The sequence below is a fragment of the Pelophylax lessonae genome, assembly GCF_965119305.1.
Source record: "Pelophylax lessonae genome assembly, chromosome: 11".
Lineage (NCBI taxonomy): Eukaryota > Metazoa > Chordata > Amphibia > Anura > Ranidae > Pelophylax > Pelophylax lessonae.
Genome location: NC_138778.1, coordinates 88,969,729 through 88,995,956, shown reverse-complemented (window position 1 = coordinate 88,995,956; position 26,228 = coordinate 88,969,729). Strand labels below are relative to the sequence as shown.

Below are 26,228 nucleotides of genomic sequence, written 5' to 3'. Positions count from 1 at the left end.
GACCAGGCCTATTTCTGACGTGTGTGTGTGTGTGTGTGTGTGTGTGTGTGTATATATATATATATATATATATATATATAGGTATGCGTGTATATATTTTAGCAAAGCAGAATAAAATGGCGGTCATTGCAATTTTTTTTGTCATGCGATACTTGCGCAGCGGTCTTTTAAACACAATATTTTTGGAAAAAATACATTCCACTGCATTTATAAAAAAACTAAACAGTAAAGTTAGGCCAATTTTTTTCTATAATGTGAAAGATAATGTTACGCTAAGTAAATAGATACCCAAGGTGCTTCAAAATTGCGCATGCTCGTAGAATGGCGACAAACATTGGTACTTAAAAATCCCCAAAGGCGACAATTTAAGTATTTCTACAGGTTACCTGTTAGAATTACAGAGGAGGGTTAGAATTATTGCTCTCGCTCTGACGATTGCGACGATACCTCACGTGTGGTTTGAACACCGTTCACATGTGCGAGCTCGGAGGGACGGGGCGCTTTAAATTTTAAAATTTTTGTTTATTTATTTTACCTTTTATTTTTACATTGTCCCTTTTTTAAAAAAATATTTTTTGATCACTTTTATTCCTATTACAAGGAATGTAAACATCCCTTGTAATAGAAATAAGCATGTTCTCTTTAATGTGAGATCTGGGGTCAAAAAAGACCTCAGATCTCACATCTATGCTAAAAAGCAAAAAAAAAAAAATCATTTTTTTCATCATGAAAAAAATGGACTCTTTAAGGCTATTGGGAGGAAGCCGAATTGCCATGGAGTTCAGTGGGGGCCAGCTTGCCCTCACTCAACTTACTGCCTAGGAGGGGAGAGGATGGCATAGTTTCCCCCGCTACCGATGGCTCCAGTAAGCGGGGGAAAACTACAGCGAAGTGGTGGGATAGGGGGGCACCTCTCCCGCCGCCCATAAAAGTGATCCTGCAGTGAATCCGCCGCTGGGACCACTTCTATGAGAAAGAGGACCGCCTGCCCAGTAAAAAAATATTGAGGTTATGGCAGCTATCTGCTGCCATAACCCCGGTATTTAACATCAAAGTAGTGACGTATAACTGCGGCTGGCGGTCCAGAAGTGGTTGACTGACAATTGTGTGGTCGTGGGCTGCTGTACCCAAATAAAATGTATATCCTTTTTTTTACAGAAATAGAGCTTTCTTCTGGTGTTATTTGAACACATTTGCGTTTCATATTTTTTTACACAAAAAAAACTGACAATTTAGTTCTATTATTGTTGTAATCTGGAAAATATTTGCTAGCAAGATTGAAGGTTTTGTGCAGTGCACAGTGTGCCGCATGTATACAATAACAGAGCATCCGCTTCAGGATGGATACCGCTGCGACAGATGTGAGCCGATTGCCCTTCTGGAATCTCACATTAGAGATCTGGAGGAGCAAATTGCAACACTGAGCAGAACTAACCACCTTGAAAGGGGTACTCTGCTCGCTAAGCAGGTGGCTAGTGGGGTTAATGGGGAGGGTGGAGGGTAACATTTAGAAATTTAAGGGTAGCTCTTAATTGTGTGCACGACCGCGCAATTGTCCGTTAAAGTAACGCAGTGCCTAATCGCAAAATAGGGCCTGGTCAGGAAGGGCGTCATATCTTCCGGTCTTAAAGTGGTTAAAGAAGTACCATGATTACAGAATGAACATTTATAAATAGAACTCAACATTTTCATTAAATACGGGTTTGACATCTATACACTGAACAAATTTATAAATGCAACACTTGTTTTTGCCCCGATTTTTCATGAGCTGAACTCAAAGATCTAAGACTTTTTCTATGTACACAAAAGGCCTATTTCTCTCAAATATTGTTCACAAATCTGTCTAAATCTGTGTTAGTGAGCACTTCTTCTTTGCCTAGATAATTCATCCACCTCACAGGTGTGGCACATCAAGATGCTGATTAGACAGCATGATTATTGCACCGGTGTGCCTTAGGCTGGCCACAATAAAAGGCCACTCTAAGGCCTCTTTCACATGAACGATCCGATCAGATCCGCCTGTCAGTTATTTAGGCGGATCTGATCGGATCCTCCTTGTATCCCTATGGGGCAGCGGGTGTCAGCGGAGACACGTCCGCTGACACCCGCTGCCATCCGCAACTGAATTTGTCCGTGAAATCTTATTTTCCATCCGTCCAGGGGATCGGATTGGATGAGAGCGGATAGGCGTTCCGCTCTCATCCCATTCCCCCATAGAGAGAAGCGGGGCTCTGACAACTCCCTCTCCGCACACAGAGCGGAGAGGGAGCTGTCACCTGCCTGCTCAGCGGGGATCAGTGTATCGATCCCCTGCTGAGCAGCACAGAGTCCGCCGACGGAGGCGGACTGTGTGAAAAGAGCCTAAAATGTGCAGTTTTATCAACAGCACAATGCCACAGATGTTGCAAGTTTTGAGGGAGCACTATTTCTTCTCCTTATTCTTAGTGAATTATGCCCTAACTGACACTTTTTGCGGACCACTGGTTATACTAAATGGACTTTGTGCCTTTTTTCAACCAGACTATGTAACTATATGTATTTCAGTGATCAGTGCTAAAAATATGCGTTGTGACTGTACTAATGACACTGACTGAGAAGGGGTTAACATCAGCATCAGGGGCGATCAAAAGTTTAACTGTGTGCCTAGCCAGTGCTTGTGTAGTGTGTCAGGTGCTTTTACTAGGGGAAGGCACTGATCCATGTTCCTGCTTTGTAGGAACACAGGATCAATGCCTTCCCTATTGACAGAACAGGTCTGTCTTTTTACCTAATGATTGGCGGGTGTCGGCATACATCAAGTACGTGGTACCCACAGATCAATCAGTATGCGCGCCCCAGAACCAGAAGTGCAGGATCACGTACTCAAGATAATCTCAAATGTAATGTAAGTGTACCTGCTAGAATGCTGCATTTTGCCCATCTATACAAGCCCTAAGGATAATTTCACACACAATTGACTTTACAGCTGATGACACTTCACTAGCAACCCAAAACCTTGTATAAGCATTATATGATATAGTTGCCCATTTGCTGCCCAAATCAGTAATATGCCAGCCTATGGTTCCCCCTTTCTAGCAGATACGTTTAAGCAACATTTTGAGCACCGATGGTGCAACGTCCACAAGTAATAATGGACGCTGAGTTTTGGCAACCCTTCCTCTGGAGAAGGGTTGCCAGGAATTGAACTTCCCATGTGACATGGTCCAAAAAAGTTCCCTCCTTCCCTCTTATGTGGTAACATGAAGAAGGTTCCCTAAAATATGTAAGATTTTTGGGTGTAAGTGAGCGACAGTTCTCGTTACTGCAAGTGGAACTCCACTGCATTGCCAACATATAATTTGACTTTGGTTACAGGGCTCTTTTGTGGGCAGTATGTGCATTCTTTGGTATGCAAGGGGCCTTGATTAAGTTTGCTCTTGTTAAAGTGAAGCTGTCCCAAATCTAAGCAGTTAAAAAAAGGATTAATTGGAAGATACCGTCAGAAAAACCAAATTTAGAAAATCCTTATTAAAGCGGAGTTCCACCTGTTTTTTGAAGGTCCAATTACTCTCATGCCCATCCTGAATACTGTAATAAATGACAATTATTTGTTTATTTGTACATACCTTTTTAAACTTTTCTTCTGCCGTACTTCCGGCTGCGTCCGCTTAGGCGATTATGTCACTAGGCGATTTGCAAGGGCTCCTGGGATAGCAGCGTCATGTTTTCCAGGAGTCCTTTGCGAATCGCCTAGTGATGAAATCTCATGTTCTTTCCAGACCGGAAATGACACGAACAAGAGGATCGGGATGTCATGATTGACAGGTTTCTATAGCAACGGGGCAGGAACATCTGCCGACGCCGCCATTGTTATGGCAACCGGTCGGGAAGAAAGAGAGCCGCTCAGTACACAGGCGCGTGATCGGGAGGTGCATGCTGGGTAGCCAGCTGCACCGAATCCCGGAAATCAAAAGAAGAGGGCTTCAGATGCCTATAAATGATAAAAGAAAAGGAATTGGCAGCACTCCGGGTTGAGTCAAAATCCAGATTTATTAACTGGACATCCAAATATGACAATCATGACAAGGTAGACGCGTTTCACACACTGACTGTAATGATTAAGCACACAGTCATTGTGTGAAACGCGTCTACCTTGTCACGATTGTCATATTTGGATGTCCAGTCAATAAATCTGGATTTTGACTCAACCTGGAGTGCTGCCAATTCCTTTTCTTTTATCAAGTTTTCACGGAGGCGAGCCGGGGCATGCACCTGTGTGAGTCATCAGGCAATCACACCACCTTGAGCAGTGACTCCTTGTCTGTTCAATTGCCTATAAATGACATTGAACCTGCCTGCTTCCGAGATCTTGTTAGTCTTCAAATATTTTAACACAAACTACAAGAACTACACATGGGACATGGCGGACTGGAACTCCGCTTTAAGATTTAAAGATATAAGCAACTGAAGTTCTACATAAATCTTGACTTTTCCTCTAAAGTTGAACTTTGCCACATCCCTTTCCACCATCTTGGTCTTGCTGTTAGTCAGTAGGCTGCTAGTTGCTGTAAAGTGGTTTGTAAACCTCCGACATAAAATTCAATCAAAGAATACCCCTCTATATTGTTTACTTGTTTCAATCTATTGATCATTTCTGTCTGCTGTTTCATCCTCTGCTATCAGCATGAATTCATTCTGATAAGTTTTCCCTGACACCAAGAGAAAAAAGGTGATGTGAGGAATCTCCAGCTTGTGATTGACATCTTAAGTTCTGCTCCTATGTGCTGTAGGCAGGGGATGGGTGTCCCTAACCTTCAATCAACTCTTAGAGCGTTCCTCACTGAGCTCTGCAGAGTAACTTCAAGCGGAGTTCCGGCCACAAAATCTTTACTTTAAATTTTATGGCATCCGCTTCCTTATTGTCCCCTGTAAAAGAATTGGATATTCCCGGCTTTTTACCGTATTTCAGAAGATAATATACTCACCTTTACTTCCACTTCCTCCTTCCTCGGCCGCGGCCCGCGCCATCACTTCCTGTCCCGCAATGCGTCCTGGGAGCTCTTACTCGTCGCTCCCAGGATGCAATGGTCAATGACGTAGGCGGCTGGCTGCTCCTCTCATCGCGTTATTTCCAAACAGGTTATGACGCGATGTTAGGCGGAGCCCAGCGCAGATGGCGCCATATTTAAAGAGGTTTAAAAAGCTTATTGATCTCCTGGGAGGCGGAGAATGGCTTTATAGGGGCGGCAACTTCCTCCCCGCTTGCATCCCTATGGAAGCACATAGTATGCCGATCGCATAGTACTGGGCATGCGCGAGATTTCACGCTGGATTCACCGGCCTCCTCCCTCTAGAAGCAGGGCAGACATTTCCCCATTGCGGACTCGGCTAACCCGGACAAAGATGGCGGCGCTCTGCACAGATTATATAAAGTAAGATTTTATGCCTAACTCTTATTTAACTGTATAAAACAGGATTAGCGGATATATAAAGGTCGGTGAGTCACTGTTTGGGGGGTATTTAAAAAAAAAAAAAAAAGATTCTGTGGCCGGAACTCCGCTTTAAGCTTCCTGCCCCCTCTTTTCTGAAAGCTCAAACACACTTTATAAATTCTGGACTTTGAATGCCTGTAGAGAAGACTGCAGATTAAACAGGTATAACATAATGTAGGAGGAGGAGGAGGATTTGTTTAATATCTGTGTATCACCTGACACCAGCCACTTCACGGGGTTCACAACCACTTTAAAAGACTAATAGAAAAATGCAGTAGGGTGCAGGGCAAAGCTTGGTTTTTCTACAGGAACAACTGAGATTTACATTTTAGGTCAGCTATATACAAATATTTCTGTTTTCTACTGATCATTTTTCCATGTGGTTTTCACTGAAGGTACATTCTGTTTATTCTATATTGTTTCCTTGCTAGGAGATTCTTTTATTTATTATCAACAGGGTTACTTTAAAGCCAAATGTGTCTGTAACTAATATACATAGATTGACATGCAAATCTCTTACTATCGGTGTCTCCTTGCCTTTTAGTTGGAAGACGAGGCCCTTAAATATATTGGATCACACTGTCCAGAACTTGTCACATTAAATCTACAGGCGTGCTCCGTAAGTTTTATATTTTGTTACCTTGTTTAAAAAATTGGGCATGTTCATTGACTTTGAAATGAAACTGGTAAAATATTTGTTTTTGCTATTTTGCAGTGAATAGACAAAGTACTGATGATGATTCATGGTTCCAGTGCAGTGCCAAACATTGGTAGGAGTTTGGGCCACATCAGACAGTCAATTCTGTCATCACATAGATAATAGCTAAAATTAATTTTACATTGAGCGATAGACTCCCACTTTTTCCCAACAGGATCGGTCACTAGCAATTTCATTTCAGCAGTGTTCAGGCAGTAGTGGAGTGTTTTTCACCAGTGAAATTAGAAGTTGTATGTCAGCCTGTTTTATCTGACTGGGTGTAACTGGGCAAAGAAGTCCTACTATAGCTACACACACTTCTAGTTGTCACCACTGCATTGTAACCATTGCAACCAAACAGCAGTTTGTTGTTTTTCTTTGCTTCAATGCAAACTTGCTTTATTAGTCTACCATCCATTAAGTCCATCTTCTACAAATAATAATAAATGCACATACATTTCCAGTGAAAGAAATGCATTTACTTTCTGCAAGCTTTTCAACTGAAATCAGTGGATTGACGATAGAAGTACAAGGCTCCTGCAACTTTCTCCAGCTCTGTTCGTACCAAGGTGTGGGCTTTCAGTTACAGAGCCCGAGGAAGTGTCCATGGACTTAAAGTGCAGTGACTACCGCATTAGTGTTCCATTGAAATCTACAAGTCCATCTGTTGCGGTGGAAGACGGTACATGTAGTTCATTCATTTACAAATCTCTGTGAATGAATAACGCAGCTGTGTGGGCAGAGCCCCTCACTACCAGAGAAACTTCAAAAGTGCCAGGGGCTGCATGGGAGAACCCTTGCCTGCTGTTACAGGGTAAGACCAGTTTGGAGGTGGTCCCTTTTGCACCATGTTAACTGTTACACCCTAAATACCGGTGTGACATAGTGCAAATGGTGGAGTTAGCCTTTAATGGATAAATGTGTTCACATAGCAAAAACTGGGCCATTAAGACCTAACTTCAGGTTTAATTTAACTTTAGTTTGTTTGGACCAATTCTTTGGCCTGCTGAACAAGCCTGTAAAAAGTGATTAGAGCTTTTGCAATTTATTGGTTGACATCTATTTGATGAACATATCACTAGTAGAGCACGATATTGACAAAAAAAAAAATCCTTCTCTTCTGGGTTTTCTGGCTTTTGTCGTTTCCTGACTTTTTCCTCCAAGTCTAAGCCCAGCACCTCCTTTTCCTGCAAGCCCTGGACTCCCAAGCCAGTTTGCCTGGCTCCGAGCCCCTGTTTTAGTGATGAGACAACCCACTTCAAGTTGGTAGACATCTGTTGGCTTTCAAGGTCGCCTGGACTCGAGACATTCTGGATCTCTGAGTCAGGAATATCTTCCACAAGAGTTACAGACTGGAGTTTCCACTCTCCCTCTTCCCTGATTTATTCCTTCTTTCTGTGCCTGCAGGTCTCAGGATTTTTCTCCAACCTGTTCACGGTTCAAGGGGGGCAGCATTTTTGCTATCATGAATCTGAAGTGCCCTAATGTCTTCTTTCGGATCCAAAAGATTTGTATGGAATCAGGCAGGTCATAGGGGGATTTGCTGGCATTGGGGGGAAATTTGCCTATTTGCCTAGTTTTGCTTTGGGAGACTATCATTTTTAGTTTGGGGCCCTGCCATTTGGCCTGTCCTCTACTCCTTGGTTCTTCACAGAAGTCTTGACCCATGTTCTGCCTCCCTCTTTGCTCTCAGAGTTTAGAAAATAATTAAATTCCGTGTTCTATTTATTCATTTGACAGGTTCATATATTTGCCCTTTCAGATTTGTGGATGAAGTACAATAATAAGACAACACACAAGTAGTTTAGTAATAAAAGAGATTTATTTAGCTTCGAATAAAGATGGAAGACAGATGATAAAAAACAGGATAAATTCAAGTTCAGTTTAAATCCAGCGAACCCCTCAACTTCTGAAGTCACAAGAAAGTTCTGGAAGAGACAGTCTCTTCAATTTCCAGGCATATTCACTTGCTTGGCCTGGATGAGGCTCACTCGGTTTCATTATTGTCTTGTATTTTATATGTAAAAGAAGGCGCCAATGAACTGGTTTTATGCAGTTCTAGCAAAAGAATGGCTATAATGGTCCTGTCACCTTGTGACCATCTGTGAGGTCAGAAAGATCTCCAATATGCATGAATGGCATAGCCATATTCAGTATACAGAAATATATACACTGCTTAAAAAAAAAATTAAAGGAACACTTTGAAAACACATCAGATCTCAATGGAGAAAATGTCATGCTGGATACAGTATCTATACTGATATGGACTGGGTAATGTGTTAGGAACGAAAGGATGCCACATAGTTTGATTGAAATGAAAATGATCAACCTACGGAGGGCTGAATTCAAAGACACCCCGAAAATCAAAGTGAAAAAATGATGCAGAAGGCTAGTCTATTTTGCTGTAATTTCTCTGCTTCAACTCAAATTGGTACTCAGTAATTTGTAGGGCCCCCACATACTTGTACGCATGCCTGACAATGTCATGGCATGCTCCTAATGAGACGACCAATGGTATCCTGGGGTATTTTCCATTTTTTTTTTTTTTCCAGATTTTTCTAATTGATGAAGGGGCCCCAATTTGTGACATAACGTAAGATAGATCAAAACTGAACAATGAAAATTACTCCCCATTTGATAATGCCTGGACCCTTTTCAGGAAATAATGGATAGAAAATCCAGTGTTCTCCTAAATTTTTCTGGGAGACAGCTTCAGCATCATGCAGGCCTAGTTTGGTTTGACATATATACCAAAACAGAGCCATGCTATAAAACAGTGCTAATCAAAACCCAAGAACCATAGTCCAAGTATTAATTGAACCGATTGAACACCAGATCTCAATGGGGAAAAATATGCTGGATATCATTACTGATATGGACTGGGTAATGTGTTAGGAATAAAAAGTATGCCACATTGTTTGATGGAAATTATCAACCTACAGAGGGCTGAACTCAAAGACACCACAAAAATCAAAGTGAAAAAATGATGCAACAGACTAGTTCATTTTGTTAAAAATATTTAATTGCAGAAACTCAAAATGGTACTCAGTAGTTTGTATGGGCCCCACGTGCTTGTATGCATGCCTGACAACATCGGTCCATTCGCCTAATGAGACTACGAATTGTGTCCTGGGGTATTTACTCCCGGATCTGGACCAGGGCATCACTGAGCTCCTGAACAGACTGAGGTGTAACCTTCTGGCGTTGGATGGACCGAAACATAATGTCCCAGAGGTTTTCTATTGGATTTAGGTCAGGCGAGCGTAGGGACTAATCAGTGGTATCGATTTCCTTCATCCTCCAGGAACTGGATGCATACTCTCACCACATGAGGCCTGGCAATGTCGTGTACCAGGAGGAAACCAGGACTCACTGCACCAGTGTGGGGTCTGACAATGGGTCCAAGGATTTCATCTCGATACCTAATGGCAGTCAGGGTGCCGTTGTCTAGCCTGTAGAGGTCTGTGCCTCCCTCCATGGATATGCCTCCCCAGACCATCACTGACCCACCACCAAACTGGTCATGCTGAACGATGTTACAGGCAGCATAATGTTCTCCACGGCTTCTCCAGACCCTTTTACGTCTGTCACATGTGCTCAGGGTGAACCTGCCCTCATGTGTGAAAAGCACAGGGCGCCAGTGGTGGACCTGGCAATTCTGGTGTTCAATGGCAAATGCAAATTGACCTCCACGATGCCAGGCAGTGAGCACAGGGCCCACTAGATGACGTTGGGTCCTCAGGCCACCCTCGCGAAGTCTGTTTCTGATTGTTTGGTCAGAGACATTCACACCAGGGGCCTGCTGGAGGTCATTTTGTAGGGCTCTGGCAGTGCTCATCCTGTTCCTCCTTGCACAAAGAAGCAGATATCGATCCTCTTGATGTGTTAAAGACCTTCTAGGGCCCTGTCCAGCTCTCCTAGGGTAACTGCCTGTCTCCTCAAATCTCCTCAATGCTCTTGAGACTCATACTGGGAGACACAGCAAACCTTCTGGCAATGGCACGTATTGATGTGCCATCCTGGAGGAGTTGGACTGCCTGTGCAACCTCAATAGGGTCCAGGTATCGCCTGATGCTACCAGTAGTGAAACTGACCCTAGCCAAATGCAAAACTAGTGAAAAACAATCAGAAAAGAGGAGTAGGGGAAAAAGTCAGTGGCCTCCAGTTGTAAAACAACTCCCACTTATTTGAAGGTCATCTAAATGTTTCCCATCTAGTGCACATGTTGTTAATTTAATCAACACCTAAACAGTTGAAACCTCCCCCTCTGCTACTTAACTGACCAGATCAATATCCCAGGAGTTTAATTGACTTGATGCTATACTCTGATTGATTAAAAAGTGTTCCTTTAATTTTTTTGAGCAGTGTATATATACATACACAGAAGTGGTTACCTTTAAAACTATCATAGTTAAAAACAACTAATACCAAGTTCTTTGTAAATCAGTTATGAATAGAGACCCATACTACACAGAGTGTCCACATTGTGGGCTACCTGGACATCTTTTGCGATTCAAGGAACATTCCATCTAGGCTTTAAATACCATCACTCAGAAATGGCAAAAAGCAAGGCACAGAGATTACCAAGCAAAAACACTTTTCATTTTTTTTTTTTTCCAAAGAATATTTTATAGAGTAAAATGAGAAGATACATCAGCAATATGCATGTAATATAACAAGAAAGAAACAAGTAGAGGATGCACATAAGGGAAATTATATCTGTACAGTGATAACACCTAACATCCAGAGGACCCTACCTTGATCTATGTGCGATAAGTCTTAACGTAAGAGTGCTCTACCTAAAACCACGAGGAATTGTAACTAAAGCCTCATTCCTATGATAAGTGGAGAAGATGTTAAACGTATTTAACAAATTAAATGTTCAGGTATGTAAAGTTTAGGAAATGGGTATCATCTGCAGGTGAGCCCGAAGAGGGAGGGAAAACAAAAAAAACTTTTTTTGTTTTCTTTTCCCCCCTTTATTGCTTAATTTTTGGAGATTCCCGCAGATGAGGTTCCAAAGCTCTGAATGCAAAAAAAAGGGATGAAGGACTGGTCTGAATTATTCCCATTAGTGACAGCAGGGCTGGCCCAAGACATTGTGCTGCCTGGGTCCAATAATGAAATGCTGCCCCCCCCCCCCAAATAAAAAATCACGCCCACCAAAAGCCCCCCCCAAATCCATTACTTTATATAAACATAACATTTTGAAAATATTATATATACTGTTATCTTCTTCCATAACTCACCAGCGGACCGGTCCACCAAACACCCACTGTCTGTCCTCAGTCCTCCTGTCACTCTTGTGTCTGCCGTGAACACCGCCCTAGAAGATGCAGCCTGCCCTGCGTGAGATGGATTTCGCTGATGTCTGTTGTCATTGTGCACAGCACGATCACGTGAGGGGCGTTCCTCGGAGGAGACGCTCATACTCATCAGTTTGCACTATGGTCGGCAGTATGAGATGTGGAAATGCTGCCCGTAACATGCTGTAAACTGATGACACACACAACTGCTGAAAAAAAATATCTTGAGAGTCAATTTGCTGCGCCTCTCCAAGTGCTGCCTGGGTTCAATGGACCCAGTGGGACCCATGGTAGGGCCTGGCCCTGAGTGACAGGTATTGGTCAGTGGTTAGAAAGAAAATTTAGAAGGTGTCATGTGCTATGCAGATCAACTCTTCCATCTTTGCAGTCTTACCTATGCGCTGAAGCCAATCCGATATGGACAGAACATGCAAAGAACCCTAGCGTAAAGGGATGCACAATTTAGCAGCGTTAATCATCTGTATAGCTAATGATTTGCGATAGAACTGGATGGGTAAAGAGGAATGGTGGGGGAGGAGCTTCACTGGAGTACAGTCCAGAGGAATTGTGGTAACTTGTGAAGTTATGTCGTGTACCCCAGTCCATAATGGTTGGAATGAAGGACATGTCCACCATATGTGCAGAAACGTGCCTGGTTCAGTAGCACATCTCCAGTACATGTTAGAAGTTCCTGGATTGTATTTATGGAGTAATACAGGGGTTCGGTACCAGCGTGTTAAGATCTTGTAGCTATTTTCTTAAATTGGAGACGTTTGTAGACCACTTATGGGTAGCGATGAAGATACGTTCCCAGTGATCACTTGATAAATCGAGTTGTAGGTCTTTTTACCATGCTTGACAAGCTTTCTCTAAATTAGGGAGTATAGAGGCAAAAAACATATCATGGATGGCTTAAATTATGTGTCTTTTGAGGTGACGTTTGGGAACATAATTCAAAAGGGGTACGTTTGTGAGAAACTGAAGAGGAACGGTTAATGTCTTGAAGGAAATGGAGTATTTGCATGTACGTCCGGTACTGAAATAAGTTTCCTAGCATACAGGTGGATAAAATGTTGAGATCTAAAATTATACCACGCTGGAAGAATTGGTGCACTCGGATAGTGGGGTGGGGCCAGATGTGTGCTAGAAATTGTGTGGACAGTCCAGCGGAGAAGGCTCAATTAAATTTGATGGGGGGGGTCAGCAGTCCAGGGGAAGAGGATAGTTGATGTTTCGTGCAGACCTCTCTAAAACAACAGAGGGTAGGGCCAATAAGGGGGGGAGGTTCGAGGAGTATTATTGGAAAGTGGCGTGATAATATCCAGAGAACTGAACTCGGGGATGAGGTGGAAAGAGTTTAAGATTCACCCAATCCTTGAGATGTTCATGTACTGTTCAGTCAACAATCCTGGACAAGCCCAGTAATAGTTTTGGACGTCAGGTAAGCCAATCCTGCCCTTTGATTTGGGTCAAATTAGCGGTTTGTAACTGATTCTTGGGCGTTTCGGATTCCAAAGAAATGGTACGCAAGCTTGCCTATATAATCGGAAAAAAGTTGGTGGAAGCCTAATTGGAACAGAAAGTTATTTTGCCATTGCACAACTATTTCAGCAGAAAGGGAGATATTAAGTGCATGCGATATAGCAAAGTTAATTTCTAGATTTGTGAGCTATTGGAAGAGCTCGAAGTCCTTTAAAAGATTCGGAATTTTGTTATGAGGTTCCCTTAAAAAAAGCAAAATATAATCGTCAAAAGCCGCTAGTTTGTAAGTGCGTTAACAATAGTCAGGCCTTTATTGTCTGAGTTATCTCGTAAACAACGTAAAATGGCTCTAGAGTAAGAATAAATAGGATCGATGAAAGTTGGCTGGCCTGTCTCCTGCCGCTATGGGTGGAGAAGACATTTGACAGATGGCAGTTGACAGGCACTCTGGCAGTCAGCGTTGTATACAGGGACATAATGAAGTTAAACATGTGGTTAAACCTGTTAACGACCGCCCACCGCAGTTTTACTGCGGCAGGCAGCCCCTCCGGCACTCCCGCCCCCCACTCGGCAGCGGGGGCTCTGATGCACCAAGCGCAAAAAATAAAAATTGCAGAGGTGATCAAATACCAACAAAAGAAAGCTCTATTTGTGGGAAAAAAAGCACGTCATTTTTTTTTTGGGTACAGCGTTGCACGACCGTGCAATTGACCGTTAAGTAACGCCGTGCCGAATAGTAAAAATTGGCCAGGTCATTAAGGGGGGCAAATCCTTCTGGTCCAGAAGTGGTTAAGGAGGCCAAGGGATCAAAGAACAGCTCCCATATAGTCCCATGCAAGCCTGTCAAATGCCTTCTCCGCATCCAAGGATGGGGAAGAAGCTAGCATGCTTCGAGGAAGTGAGCCAATGATGTCAATTCAGATCTTTGATAGCATTGTCTCTGGCTTCTCGGCCTGGGATAAAGCCCACTACAGTAATCCCCCGCTACATCGCGGTTCAGTTTTTGCGGTCCCGGTAATTCGCGGTTTTTTTTGTAATGTTATTTTACTATATAAATCATTAAAAATGAAATATTTTTGTGTTTTTCATAGCTCTTGCTCTGTCTCTAAGTATCTTTTATGTGTTTAAATGAGTTTCTATTGTTTTAAAAGTGTGTTTAAAGACCTTAAAATGCTTCTACACGTACAGTGACAGTAAAAAAATCATGCCTACAATGCATTTTAATAGGGTTTTTCTATTTCGCGGAATTTCACTTTTCGCGGCTGGGTCCGGAACGTAACCCCCGCAATGGAGGGGGGTTTACTGTAGATGCTTTCCAATTAGCAATGGGAGAAGCGGTATAAGACGATTGGCTTTTTTTTATATCTACAGTTAGTAGGGAGATTAGCCTGTAGTTGGCTCTCTAATTGATGTGCATCTGCTCTGGAGATGGGTTTGGGGCAGTACTTGTTTAAGAAATTTTTAATACATGTGGCTCAGGACTGGTTTCTGTCAGGTGGATTAGGCTGTTGGGGTAAATTTATACAAATTCAAGTAGAAGCGCTCGATGTGCGACGCAGCTGCCAAAGCTGGCAGAATATTAGCATGTATAAAGAAGGGGATGTATTCCAGAGATGAAACTATAATTCTACCACTTTATAAAACTCTGGTCCGACTGCATCTGGAGTATTCGGTCCAGTTCTGGTCACCAGTCCTCAGGAGGGATGTGTTGGATCTAGAGAGAGCCCAGAGAAGGGCAACTAAACTAATTGGGGGATTGGAGGACCTTAATTATGAAGAGCGTCTACAATTGCTTAATTTATTCTCCCTGGAGAAGAGACGACTGAGAGGGGACATGATAGCAATTTACAAATACCTCAGTGGTGATCTCAGCATAGAAAAAAAGCTATTCAGTAGCAAGGATTGCATGAGGACGCGAGGACATACAATGCGATTAGAGGAGAAGCGTTTTTACCTCAGGCATCGCAGGGGGTTCTTTACTGTTAGGGCAACAAGATTGTGGAATTCTCTACCACAAGAGGTAGTTTCTCCGGGAAGTATGGCTACTTTCAAAAGACTCTTGGACATACATCTCAAGGATCAGAACATTATAACCCAGGCAATATAACCCTATAGTCATGAATAATGGAGCGCTGTGTCCATCAAACAGTCATGATTAATGGAGTGCTGTGTCCATCAAACTCAGAGGAATAGATTTTACTGTTAGTACAAAAATCCCATTATGTGATTTTGGCTGTCCACCATCTTTGAGTCGTTTATACTGTAGAGTTCCCTTTAAGAGTTCTGAGGTGTTGCGGTACGTTTCTTTTTTTTTTTTTGTTCCTTTTTTTACCTGTCCACCTGTTGGATAACCAGTATGGGACTATTGCCAGTCTGCATAGGAGAAAGTGTGATGGTATTTATATGATGAACTGACCTTTCAGCAACTACAGTACCAGGATTTCTGAGATGGATCCTTATGAAATGCCACAGGCATATCTGGTAGGGAGGCCATATGTAGTAATGGTGCCGAAATCTAGTTGAAGGTCGTAAGATTTCCATATAAGCAAGGTATAAAGTAATGTGAAGACATACGCATAGATAGTAGTAGTGATATCGTAACTGGAAATGAAAAGTAATCATGTCATCTTTGCGGTAACAAACGGGGGAGTTTCACGGTATAAACAGGGAAGGAAATGCCTGAGAATGGTGTCTTCTACAGAAATTAGGCCAGTCTGAAGCAGCTCACCAACGTGTCAAAAATCACCAATAGTTCAGTGTATAGTAACACAGAGGCAATAAGTGACAGCAAGGCATGCAGCAGCAGGGGCTCCAAAGCTCCAGCAGGTAGTATGGAGAGAAAGAAAAACACACGAACAAGAGGGCTGTTGGTAGGTGGTCATTAAATAGTGCTAGAGCACAGTTAATGAGCTCAGCTGGATGGATTGATGTATGTTTCTTTATAAATAGATCATGAAATAAGGCATGTATCCACTGGGTCCATAAAAAAAGGTTTATTGAGCACATAAGGACAGATGAAATGGCTCTTAAAAATAAATGATGTGGTAAAAAGCTTACTGTGACACTGTAAAGATGACAGTAATAGCATACCAGCCTTAGACACCGTGAGATTCGCTGGATAAACAGGTGACTCCAAGGTATCCGCTGGAGAGATGGTGATCAGTGTGGAGAGGTTGAACAGCAGATTTCAACAAGCTGGTGCGCAGGAAGTGACACACAGTCAAACAGGAAATGACCTCACAGGAACTGCAAAAGGCTGGGAGGAAGCCACAATGCTCACAGGAAGGAGGCTTGAACCACAAGCAAAACGGTTGCCTTGACAATGCTTTTCGCAGTCTTACCGGTTTTTCAAAGTCACCTTGCAACCTGACAACCTGGGCTAACAGGAAATTATGTCCAGAGAGCTTGGAATTACTTAAAGTTGTATGCTACCCCTGTCATCTTTACACATAACACTGTTAACAGAGTTGTATAAAGTACTCGAAACCCATACTTGAGTAAAAGTACAAGTGCTCGATCATAAAGTGACTTGAGTAGAAGTGGAAGTGCTCTATCAAAAAGTGATTTGAGTAGAAGTACTAAAGTAGTCAACATTTTTTGTACTTAAGTATTGCAAGTAGTTTTTTTAAAAATGTTGCTACTCAAGTACTAAAAGTAAAAGTACCAGTAGTTTTGAAAAAAAATTGCTACTCAAGTACTGAAAGTAAAAGTCAAGTACTGTGTTATGTAGTTATTAAAGAAAGAAGTCAAAAGTTTGAACATCATATTGTTTTGTTATTTCAAATGCAGCTTTTATTTATACGTACAGTAGCATTTATTTTCGTATGCGCTGATAATACACATGTTTTGAGCTTCATGAAACCTGCCATCTACTGTTCTGGCAGTGGTAATTTTTATAATAGTAACGAGTAACTATGCAGCACAAAAAAACAATATCGGAGTAGAAGTATTGAAATCATCGAAAAAATGTAGTGAAGTAAAAGTGGAAGTAGGAGAAAAAAATTCTACTCTAGACAAGTACAGATACCGCCTTTCGGTACTTAAGTACAGTAGTGAAGTAGTTCTACTTAGTTACTATACATCTCTGACTGTGAATATGTGAAACAAAACATTTAATCACTTGCCACAAAACGTAGCTGTACATCACTTTGTTAAAGTGGTTGTATTGGGGTGATGCCCCGTACCGTTTTTTTTAAAGCGGACGGTCGGCTTTCAGGTGATAACAACCAATGCCACTTGGCCATTATCACAAGGAGCGCATGTCTCCAACCACCCCAAACTCCCCCCTCCTGCCGCCTTCCTCTGCTCCGCCCGGGTCTTCCTTCCCACTTGGAGACCGAACGAACAGTCAGCACATCCGCCGGCTGATTGGAGTCCCGAACAAAGCTTGATTTTTTTAAGGGACAGTGTAAAATAAAATAAATAAGAAAAATTTTTTTTTTTTTTTTTTAAATTGACTTGTCTCTGCATGCTCACGCACCAAAGAAAACGCATACGTAAGTCGCGCCCACAAGTGTAAATAGTGTTCAAATCACATATGTGAGGTATCACTGCGGTTGTCAGGTTGTCTAGCAAAAGACCTCTGGAACTCTAAACTAGTAACCATTAAAATGTTTTAAAGTGTCGCCTATGGAGATGTTTAAGTACCGTAGTTTATCGCCATTCCACGAGTGTGCACGATTTTAAACCATAACAGGTTAGGTATCTATTTACTCGGCATAACATCATCTTTCACGCTATATAAAAAACATTGCACTAACTTTACTGTTTTTAGTTTTTTTTTTAAATTCAGTAAAGTGTATTTTTTCCCAAAAAAAACTGCATTTGAAAGACCGCTGCACAAATACTGTGTGACAAAATATTGCAATGACCGCCGTTGTATTCTCCAGAGTCTTTGCTAAAAAAAAAAAATATATAATGTTTGGGGGTTCTAAGTAATTTTCTAGCAAAAAATACTGATTTTAACTTGTAAGCAACAAGTGTCATAAATAGGCTTGGTCCCTAAGTGGTTAAAAAACACATGATTAAGCATCACAGCTGAAACCTTGCATAAGAAATGAAAAGTAAAGCGATAATGATGAATAATTAAGTAATAAAAAATAATAATGATGTTACGAGTTATTTTTATAATTTAATTTTTTTAAATTTATCATCACTGAACATCATCTCTCCAGCTGACTCTGGTCTCTTCCTTGGAGTCACCTGTTTATCCAGTGATTCTCGTGGTGCCTTAGGCTTGTATGCTAATACTGTCATCTTTACAGTGTCACAGTGAGTTTTTTTACCACAGCATCATTTATTTTAAAGAGCCATTTCATATGTCCTAATGTGCAATGATCCTTTTTTATGGACCCTGTGGATACATGCCTTATTTCATGAACTATTTTGATAGAAACATATATAAGTCCATCCAGCACTATTTAGTGACCACCTACCAACAGCTCTCTTGTTTGTGTTTTTTTGCTGATCACTCCTCAACTCCTAGGAGATTCTGTATGAGCAGCGAGGTCAAGTGTCTGGATTTTAATTCAATCGTTTGTTTTTTTCTCCTTTACACTAAGGCTATAGCAACATCCACACGTGTAGTACACCCAGCATTAGAGGGGATTTATTTTTTCAAAGCAAATCCACCTTTCCACACTGGTACTCCCTCACTCAGCTAATGTAACCCCAGTGCTGATGAGAGGGGCAAACAAGGATGCTGTTCAGGCACCCAATGTCCTTCTTATCAACAGTTGATGCCATTGGTTGTTAGGACGCCGGTGGCTGGAAGGTTGTATTGGTGCACAATGAAAACCTGTGTCTAACTAAAAGGCAATCTTGAGCTGCTTGCTTGTATAGAATTTTTGGGCAATTTTATAGGTGATTTTAACAAGGCACCCCTGAAGAAACCTGAAGGCACCCTGGTTGAAAAAAGCTTGTTTAGGGGACCTAGTCAGCAGAGGAATCCAAACTTTTAATAATAATTTTGGAGCTCAGAGCTATTTGGCTGTATCCCCACCACTGGTTATCTACAGTTTAGTGACTTCAAATGTGGGTTCATTCAGATAATGTCACGTATGTGGCCTACATCAACCATCAAGGAAGCACAAGAAGTCGAGCAGTCCAAAAGGAAGTGGAAAGGATTCTGACCTAGGCAGAGCAGCACGTTTCATCCTTGATCGCAGTAAACATTCCTGGCATTAAAATTGTTTGGCTGACTTCTTTAGCCATCAGCATCTGAATCAAGGTGGAGTGTTCCTTCACCTGGAGGTTTTACAGGATCTTTGCTACAGGTTGGGACATTGGAAGTGGATCTAATAGCAACCAGGTTCAGCAACAAACTGAACAGGTTCTTAGCCAGGTCCAAAGAGCCTCAAGCTTTCACAGTAGATGCTCTGGTGTCTTTGTGGGATCAGTTTTTCCTGATCAGTGCATTTCTCTATTAAAGCTCCTTCCACAACTGTACCACAGGATCGAGTCAGGGGCATTTTAGTGATTCTTGTGGTACCAAACTGGGCCAGGATAGTTTGGTACTCAGTCACTGTGACTTCTGACAGACTCCTCTTGGCCTCTTACAGGTTGCCAAGACTTTTTGTCTGATTTTCCTGCTTCTTGGTCACTGGCTTTGATGGTATGGCTGTTGAAGCCCAGGTCTTAAGGGACAGAGGTTTATCAGATTTGGTTTTCCCATCACAGATGAAAGGCTTACTTTGCATGGTGCGAGCAGAGGGAGTTTCATCTGAGAAGATACTCTGTGGTACATATCCTGGCTTTTCTCCAGTTGGGTGTTGATCAGCGTCTAGCCTTGAGTACCCTCAAGGGACAAAGTTTGGTCTTGGCTGTCCTCTTCCAGCAACCTTTAACCTCTCAATACCTAGTGAAGGATTTGTGCAGGAAGTTGCTTATTTAGCTCCTCCTAGACATTATCAGGTGATGCCTTGGGATCTCAGTCTGGTACTTACAGCTCTTCAAAAGCCCCTCATTTAACCTGCCTGGGATATTCCCTTAGCTGGGTTCACTTACAAGATGCTTTTTCTTGTCACCATCACTTCTACTAGGTGATTATCAGAGTTGGCAGCATTGTCTTGTAAGGAATCTTTACTGGTGTTGTACAAGGATAAGGTTGCCCTGAGACCTAAAGCTTCCCTTATGCCAAAAGTGGTCTCCTTCTTACCTTAAAACCTAACTCCACATTTATTGTCCCTTAGCTGGCTCTAACCAACTTTTTCCTGCACTAACAGGTGCACTTGCAATGCATGCTGTATTGCGCTATGTTCCAGCAGTAAGATGGGGACTTCCCGTCCCACTCAAGGTACAAAAGAGTTAGGCTGAGCACTGCTCAGCCATTCACAGGAACCTTTGTATTCTATGAATCAATACAAAGCTTCCTTTAGCTGAAACAGTGAGGCGGACGGATAATGTCGCCTATTTGTGTCAGTCAGATTTCAGTTGTTGTTTTTTATTTTTCATAAATTAAAGTATCTGATTAGTTGGTTTGGGAAAAAATATAAAATGTTCTTCAAACCATGTAAATTGACTTTTGTTTTACTCTGTGTTTTATCAGTGGGGAAAAAATATAGTGTGGACAGATTGTGGCACCTTTTAGTTCTTGAGTAAGTCTTGCAACCTTTGTTCATCTTACAAATCTGCAGCTTGCCTTGTTATATTTGATATTATGTTTCAGCAGCAGATAACTGATGATGGCCTAATCACAATTTGCCGTGGATGTCACAAGCTGCAGTCTCTGTGCGCCTCTGGCTGTTCCAACATCACAGACTCTATTCTTAATGCACTGGGACAGAACTGCCCCCGACTCAGGTAACAAATGAGGTTGTAAATAAAAGAATAGCTAATTTTACACAAATGGGTAGAAACAATCTCCCTAAAGATATTACACATCTCTCTAAAATGGCTCTCTAGTCCTCTGTATTTCATGCAGTATCATACCACAAAAGTAACTCAAATATTCTAGAATTCAATGTGTACAGTATATTCATTTTATATGCAGGTAGAGGGTGACTCCTGGATGCACCACATTGATGAGAAAAGAGTAGATCTACAGTCTCTCCAGTGAGTGATCCAAAAGTCTCAAGCCTTTGCTAAAACCAACTGGCTTGAGCAGATGGCTCAAACTGTACTGTATACATATGGATTTCAAGTTGGCATGAGCAGATGGCTCAAACTGTACTGTATACATATGGATTTCAAGTTGGCAAAGGGACTGAGGCATTCATTTACAGGCCTGACTTGTATAAGTTTAATTTAGCCAAATGTATATTTTTAAGAATTTTATTTGATAAGTCATAAATGCCCTTTTTATTTTTTTTACTTGTTTGTTGCAGAATTCTTGAAGTAGCTCGATGTTCACAGCTCACAGATCTAGGATTTACCACTCTGGCTAAGGTAAGGCAGGTTTCATTTGTGTTTGCTCCATTTTCCTGTATGTTTTTATTTATTTGGCTCCATGTGGGAGGATGAAGCAAGTAGGCACTAAATCTAAAGTATTTGCATTTCTACAGCAATAGATCTACCATGGTAGAAGAAAACTTATCATTAAAAAATATCCTTTTTCTCCAAATATAATTCATACACATCCACTACTTAATGGCCCGGTAACCTAATGTTCATAACATTTTTTTTTTTAGGGTTTTTTTTTAAAACTTTTTATTGAAGAAGATCAGACACTTGGTACAGTAAACAAAGCGCTCAACATGAGCTTATAAAACAGTAAGGTACAATACATTACAAAATAAATTTCAAAGCAGCAAATATGCAGCATTGCACATTAATACAGAGCTAATATATATGCAAAAGCAACAGATAGATTCAAAGTCATGAGTGCCAAGAAGTAACAAAGCCAACAGACCTATAGTCTGCTGAGTTTGAAACCTTTCTCAGTAAGATATCTAGTACACTCAGTGATTTCTTCAGGCACTGGATACTGTTAGGGCAGAGGAGCACCAGACGCCCCAGACCTTTTTGTACTTAGCCAGGGACCTTCTATGTTCAAATACAAGTTTTTTTATAAGTTAACACTTGATTTACCAATTGCAACCACATGCGCACAGAGGGAGGGTTAGGCTGGATCTACCTAAGCGCTACAGCCTTACGGCCAACAATCGTGTCTCCATTAACATAGTTCTAGAATGTCTCGGCCACTGTTCTTCATCCAGAACCCCCAACATTCAAATCAATGGGGTGCATGGAACCGGGACAGATAGGACCGTAGATAATACACCTGTCACAGGTTGGCAGTATCTTGCTATGACCGGGCACAGCCATATGACATGGGCAAAGTCCGCACACAGACAGGTACATCTAATACACGTAGGGGCCGGCAAGCGGTGCATTCCGTGCAGTCTAACCAGGGTCAAAAAGAATTGACGTAACAAATGAATCAGTTTATTATTGACTGCCGGAGACACTTAGAGATGGAAGGAGCAAGCTTCTCCCAGTCCTCATTGGACAGATCAGGGATAAGTTGTTGCCATTTAGTGCGGACTGCCAATGTGGTTTTGTTAGTTGTAATCGATAATAAATGTAGGTATATCGTTGAAATAATCCCCCTGGGCCCCTTAGACCGCAGAATGCCTATCAACGGATAATCAGAAAAAATGATGTCATGGGCCCAAAACTGGGTTTGGATTACATGACGAAGTTGGAGATATCTATAGAAGGTGGTTCGGGGAAGTTCAGATTTTCCCTGCAATGTTTGAAAAGAAGTCAAAACATTTCCATCATATACATCCCCTAAAGTGAGTATTCCTTTATTTTCCCAGAAATGAAAATCTATGAATAGTTGAAGACGGGGGAACATTTGGTTATGCCTTAATGGCAGAGCTGTATTAATGTCCCCAAAATCTGCACACTGTGCAGGCCAAGGTCAGTAGTGGTATAAGACGCTTGCCCAGTGTTTTTGCAGGAACCTTCAGAGCCACCAGCAAATGCCTGAGTTTGAGTACATAAGCAAGGTATGACTCGATCACTGACGGGACTGCCGAAACCAACCAGTTGGTCAAGTGGCGCAATTGTCCAGCCAGGTAGTAATAGTATAAATTAGGCAGTGCCATGCTAGCCTCGGCTTTAGGGCATTGTAAGGTAGAGAGTTTAAGTCTTTTTTTAGCCCAGATAAAGGAAACAAATAGTGTTTTTAAAAAACGATTTAGGCACTGAGATGGGAATGTGGGATGTCACATATAAACACTTGGGTAATAAAATCATCGTTATGAGATTAATTCTTCCTGCAAAATTGTTTTTCTTACTGTGTTTTTCTGCCTCCTTGTTGACATACTCCGTGAGCGTCCAAAACCTCTCTTTCTCTTACGTCCTCCGACAGTCGCCGCCACCTCTAAGTCATCACTGTTGGGTATTGAATTCCTATCCGCAGGAATAGCTAGGCATATAGACTTAGTCCAAAGACAAAAGGCATTATCATAATTAGCATATACACACCCATGGGGGCTGTGCCATCTGGTCAATATCCCCCCTGCATCACCACTCCCAACTCAGTTTTAATCTGCCTAGCGTCAGGAATAGTCAGGCTTACCTTGTGCTGGGGCTTCAGTCTCAGCCTTCCTAATCTTTTATTTGATTTTCTTTGAAAATGTCATTTTTTTCTCTTACTTTACTAGTTGTTTATTTTGTCAGATTCTAGTGTTAGTCTTCTCTTCGGATGAAGATGGATCATGCGGTGCTGGGATTCGGACTGGCCGCCCTGGTTCTCCAGAGCAAAAGGGTCAGATGGACCCCCAGCCCGCCATCGAGCATTCAGCTATGGCTCGCCCTGGCATTACGAACGACCTATCCCTGTTCGCTACAGGGATGCAGCCGTGAGGTGGCTACCTCACAGGACTCGTCTGCGGTGCTGCAGAGTCATGTCCCTGGCTCACGGCACTCCCTGTCAGATGAGAACAGAGGTTTTCCGTGCATAGAGTCTCCCCACGCCATCTGGTACAGGTAAGTACTTCTGTGTGGGGCCTCTGTCTGGGGTGGCAGTCTGTGTTGCTGTGTGTCCCCCATGTCTGTGCCTGTGTGACTCCCTGTGCGATCCCTGTGGGGATCGCTTGTGCAGATACTGTGTGTGCCCGGGGGTCCCTGTCCCTGTGTCACTTAGGTGCATTGTAGGGGGTGCAGACGTTTCTGATGGTGCGGCGACCGCATCGGCGAATTTTCGCGCGGTCCGCCATCTTTACTATGGGCTTACATGTGTAGCTCCTCTGGGGCGATCCTGCATGTTATTTTGGCGCCATTCGCCGCCATTTTGTGGGCGGTGGAATGATCGGTCCGGCCGCATGTCGGCGGCCATTTTGGCGTAGCCTCCAATGCATCCCTATGTGGCAGTCATTTTCCCAGGGTCTGGCATATGGTCCAGCCTACTCCATCAGCAGCAGGACATTGGTAGCAACGCTCTGCGAGCTCTGCAGGTTATCCACTCTGTTTTCCCTCTGTGCTATCGCTTCTAGCTCAGTTTCTTTTCCCCTTGGGGGTTTTTTATCACTGTTGCAGTAGCGGTGGGCAGCGCACACCGCAGCGTTTTCTTAAAGGGGACAGTACTTTGTATTGCACTGTAGTTTATTCTGATAACTTGAGCAATGGATTCTCAGGAAAGCAAGTTTCCTCCAGCTTTAGTGGGGGGCCCCAGTTCTCCTGTGGCCCCGCTGCGACCCGATTTGGCTGCTGTGGTAATATGGAAATGCTGATGTCTGCACGCGCTGCGAGAAAGAGGCCCATGTTGTCTCTCTCTTCTGATCAGGTGGGGATATGGCTGCTGCTGCGAGAGTGCCCTTTTCAGGGTCCCGCTCATCCTTGGACCCCCCAGGGTCTGAGGGGGAGGCTGAGATGGAGGGGGTTGATACCTCCTCCCCTGGGTCGCCTGAAGAACGGGCGACCATGGATGAGCTGATTGTGTCTGTAAAGGACACCTTACATTTAGAGTATGAGCCCTGTCCTCCGGGCGTTGTGTCCTCATTTGGGGCGCACAGGACCTGCAAGTCTGCGCAGGTTTTCCCCTGCCTAGCGGAATTCCATTACGCTGTTAATGTAATGTGGCGCACGTTGAAACGTCCATTCCTGGAGTCTCTAGCTCGCCATTCCTATACGGTGGCGGGTTCGTTGCTCAAACCCGTTTTCGCGTCCGTTCTGGTGGCTCAGGCGGTGGCTGATTGGACTAAGATGCTTAGGAGCAATCTCGTGTCTGATGGTGTTCCACCTGCCCGGCTGGAAATGGTGGATCAGATTCACAAAGGAGTCATGTACTTGTGTGATGCAGCCTTGAATGAGGTCCCCTTCGTGGCTCGCCTCTCTAGTGTCGCGGTGCTTAACCGGCGACCGATATGGCTAAAAGCGGGTCGGCCGACCAGTCCTCAAGGAAAACTGTTGCTGATTTTCCCTATGCTGGCTCTCGCCTTTTTTGGCGAGGCGTTGGACACCCTGGTGAAAGGCGTCACGGGGGGGCAAGAGCACTATGCTGCCCCAGAACCCGAAGCACAAGTCTTTTCGAGGCAAGCGGGGTTCTGCGCCTAGATCCAATCAGGGGTCTTTTCGTGCCTTTCGGGAACCAATCCAAGGGCAAGCCCTTCAAGGCCCAGGGCAACCAGAAGAAGCCCTGGGCGGGTGAGCAGAAGTCTGGCAATGCCGGCTCGGCGGGTCAATCAGCCTCTGCCTGAAGGGGCGCCCTCACCCATTTCAGGAGTGGGGGGACGTTGGCGCGGTTTCCTCCAACCTTGGCTGCTCCGGATATCGGACAGGTGGGTTCAGGAAATCGTTCGATCGGGTTACAAGATCGACATCCTTTCCCGGCCGGCGGACAGATTCTTTCCCTCCAATCTTCCTCTGTTTCCGGGGCGTCTGCAGGTCTTGTATCAAGCGGTGCGGGACCTGCTTGCTCAGGGAGTGATTGTCCCGGTGCCTCATCGGGACAGGTTTCTGGGGTTTTATTCAAATCTGTTCGCTGTGCCCAGGAAGGAGGGCAAAGTGCGTCCTATTCTGGACCTGAAAGCGCTGAACCGCTTTGTGCGTGTTCAGAAGTTTCGAATGGAGTCTCTCCGTTCGGTGGTGGCCTCCTTGAGTCCAGGAGAATTCCTGGCTTCGATAGATCTGAAGGATGCGTACCTGCACATCCCCGCTTTTCGAGGGTCATCAGCAGTACCTTCGGTTTGCTATCGAAGAGGACCACTACCAGTTTGTGGCGTTACCTTTCGGTCTCGCTTCGGCACCAAGGGTGTTTACCAGAGTGTCGGCGCCGGTTCTGGGCCTGCTGAGGGCCCAGGGCATTGCGGTCCTGGGTTACCT

The 26,228-nt window shown here is 43.3% G+C and overlaps 1 protein-coding gene across 2 annotated transcripts in view; it reads left to right on the top strand.

The window, feature by feature from the left end:
• The window catches only part of FBXL20 (F-box and leucine rich repeat protein 20), a 266,578-nt gene that overhangs the window by 192,364 nt on the left and 47,986 nt on the right, over positions 1–26,228 (top strand). Inside the window, exons 9-11 of one of the 2 annotated variants that reach the window (XM_082272996.1) lie at positions 6,016–6,090; positions 20,623–20,756; positions 21,281–21,341. In XM_082272996.1, the coding sequence (XP_082129122.1) occupies positions 6,016–6,090; positions 20,623–20,756; positions 21,281–21,341 (270 nt within the window). The remainder of the gene's footprint in view (positions 1–6,015; positions 6,091–20,622; positions 20,757–21,280; positions 21,342–26,228) is intronic. The other variant, XM_082272997.1, reaches the window with a different exon arrangement.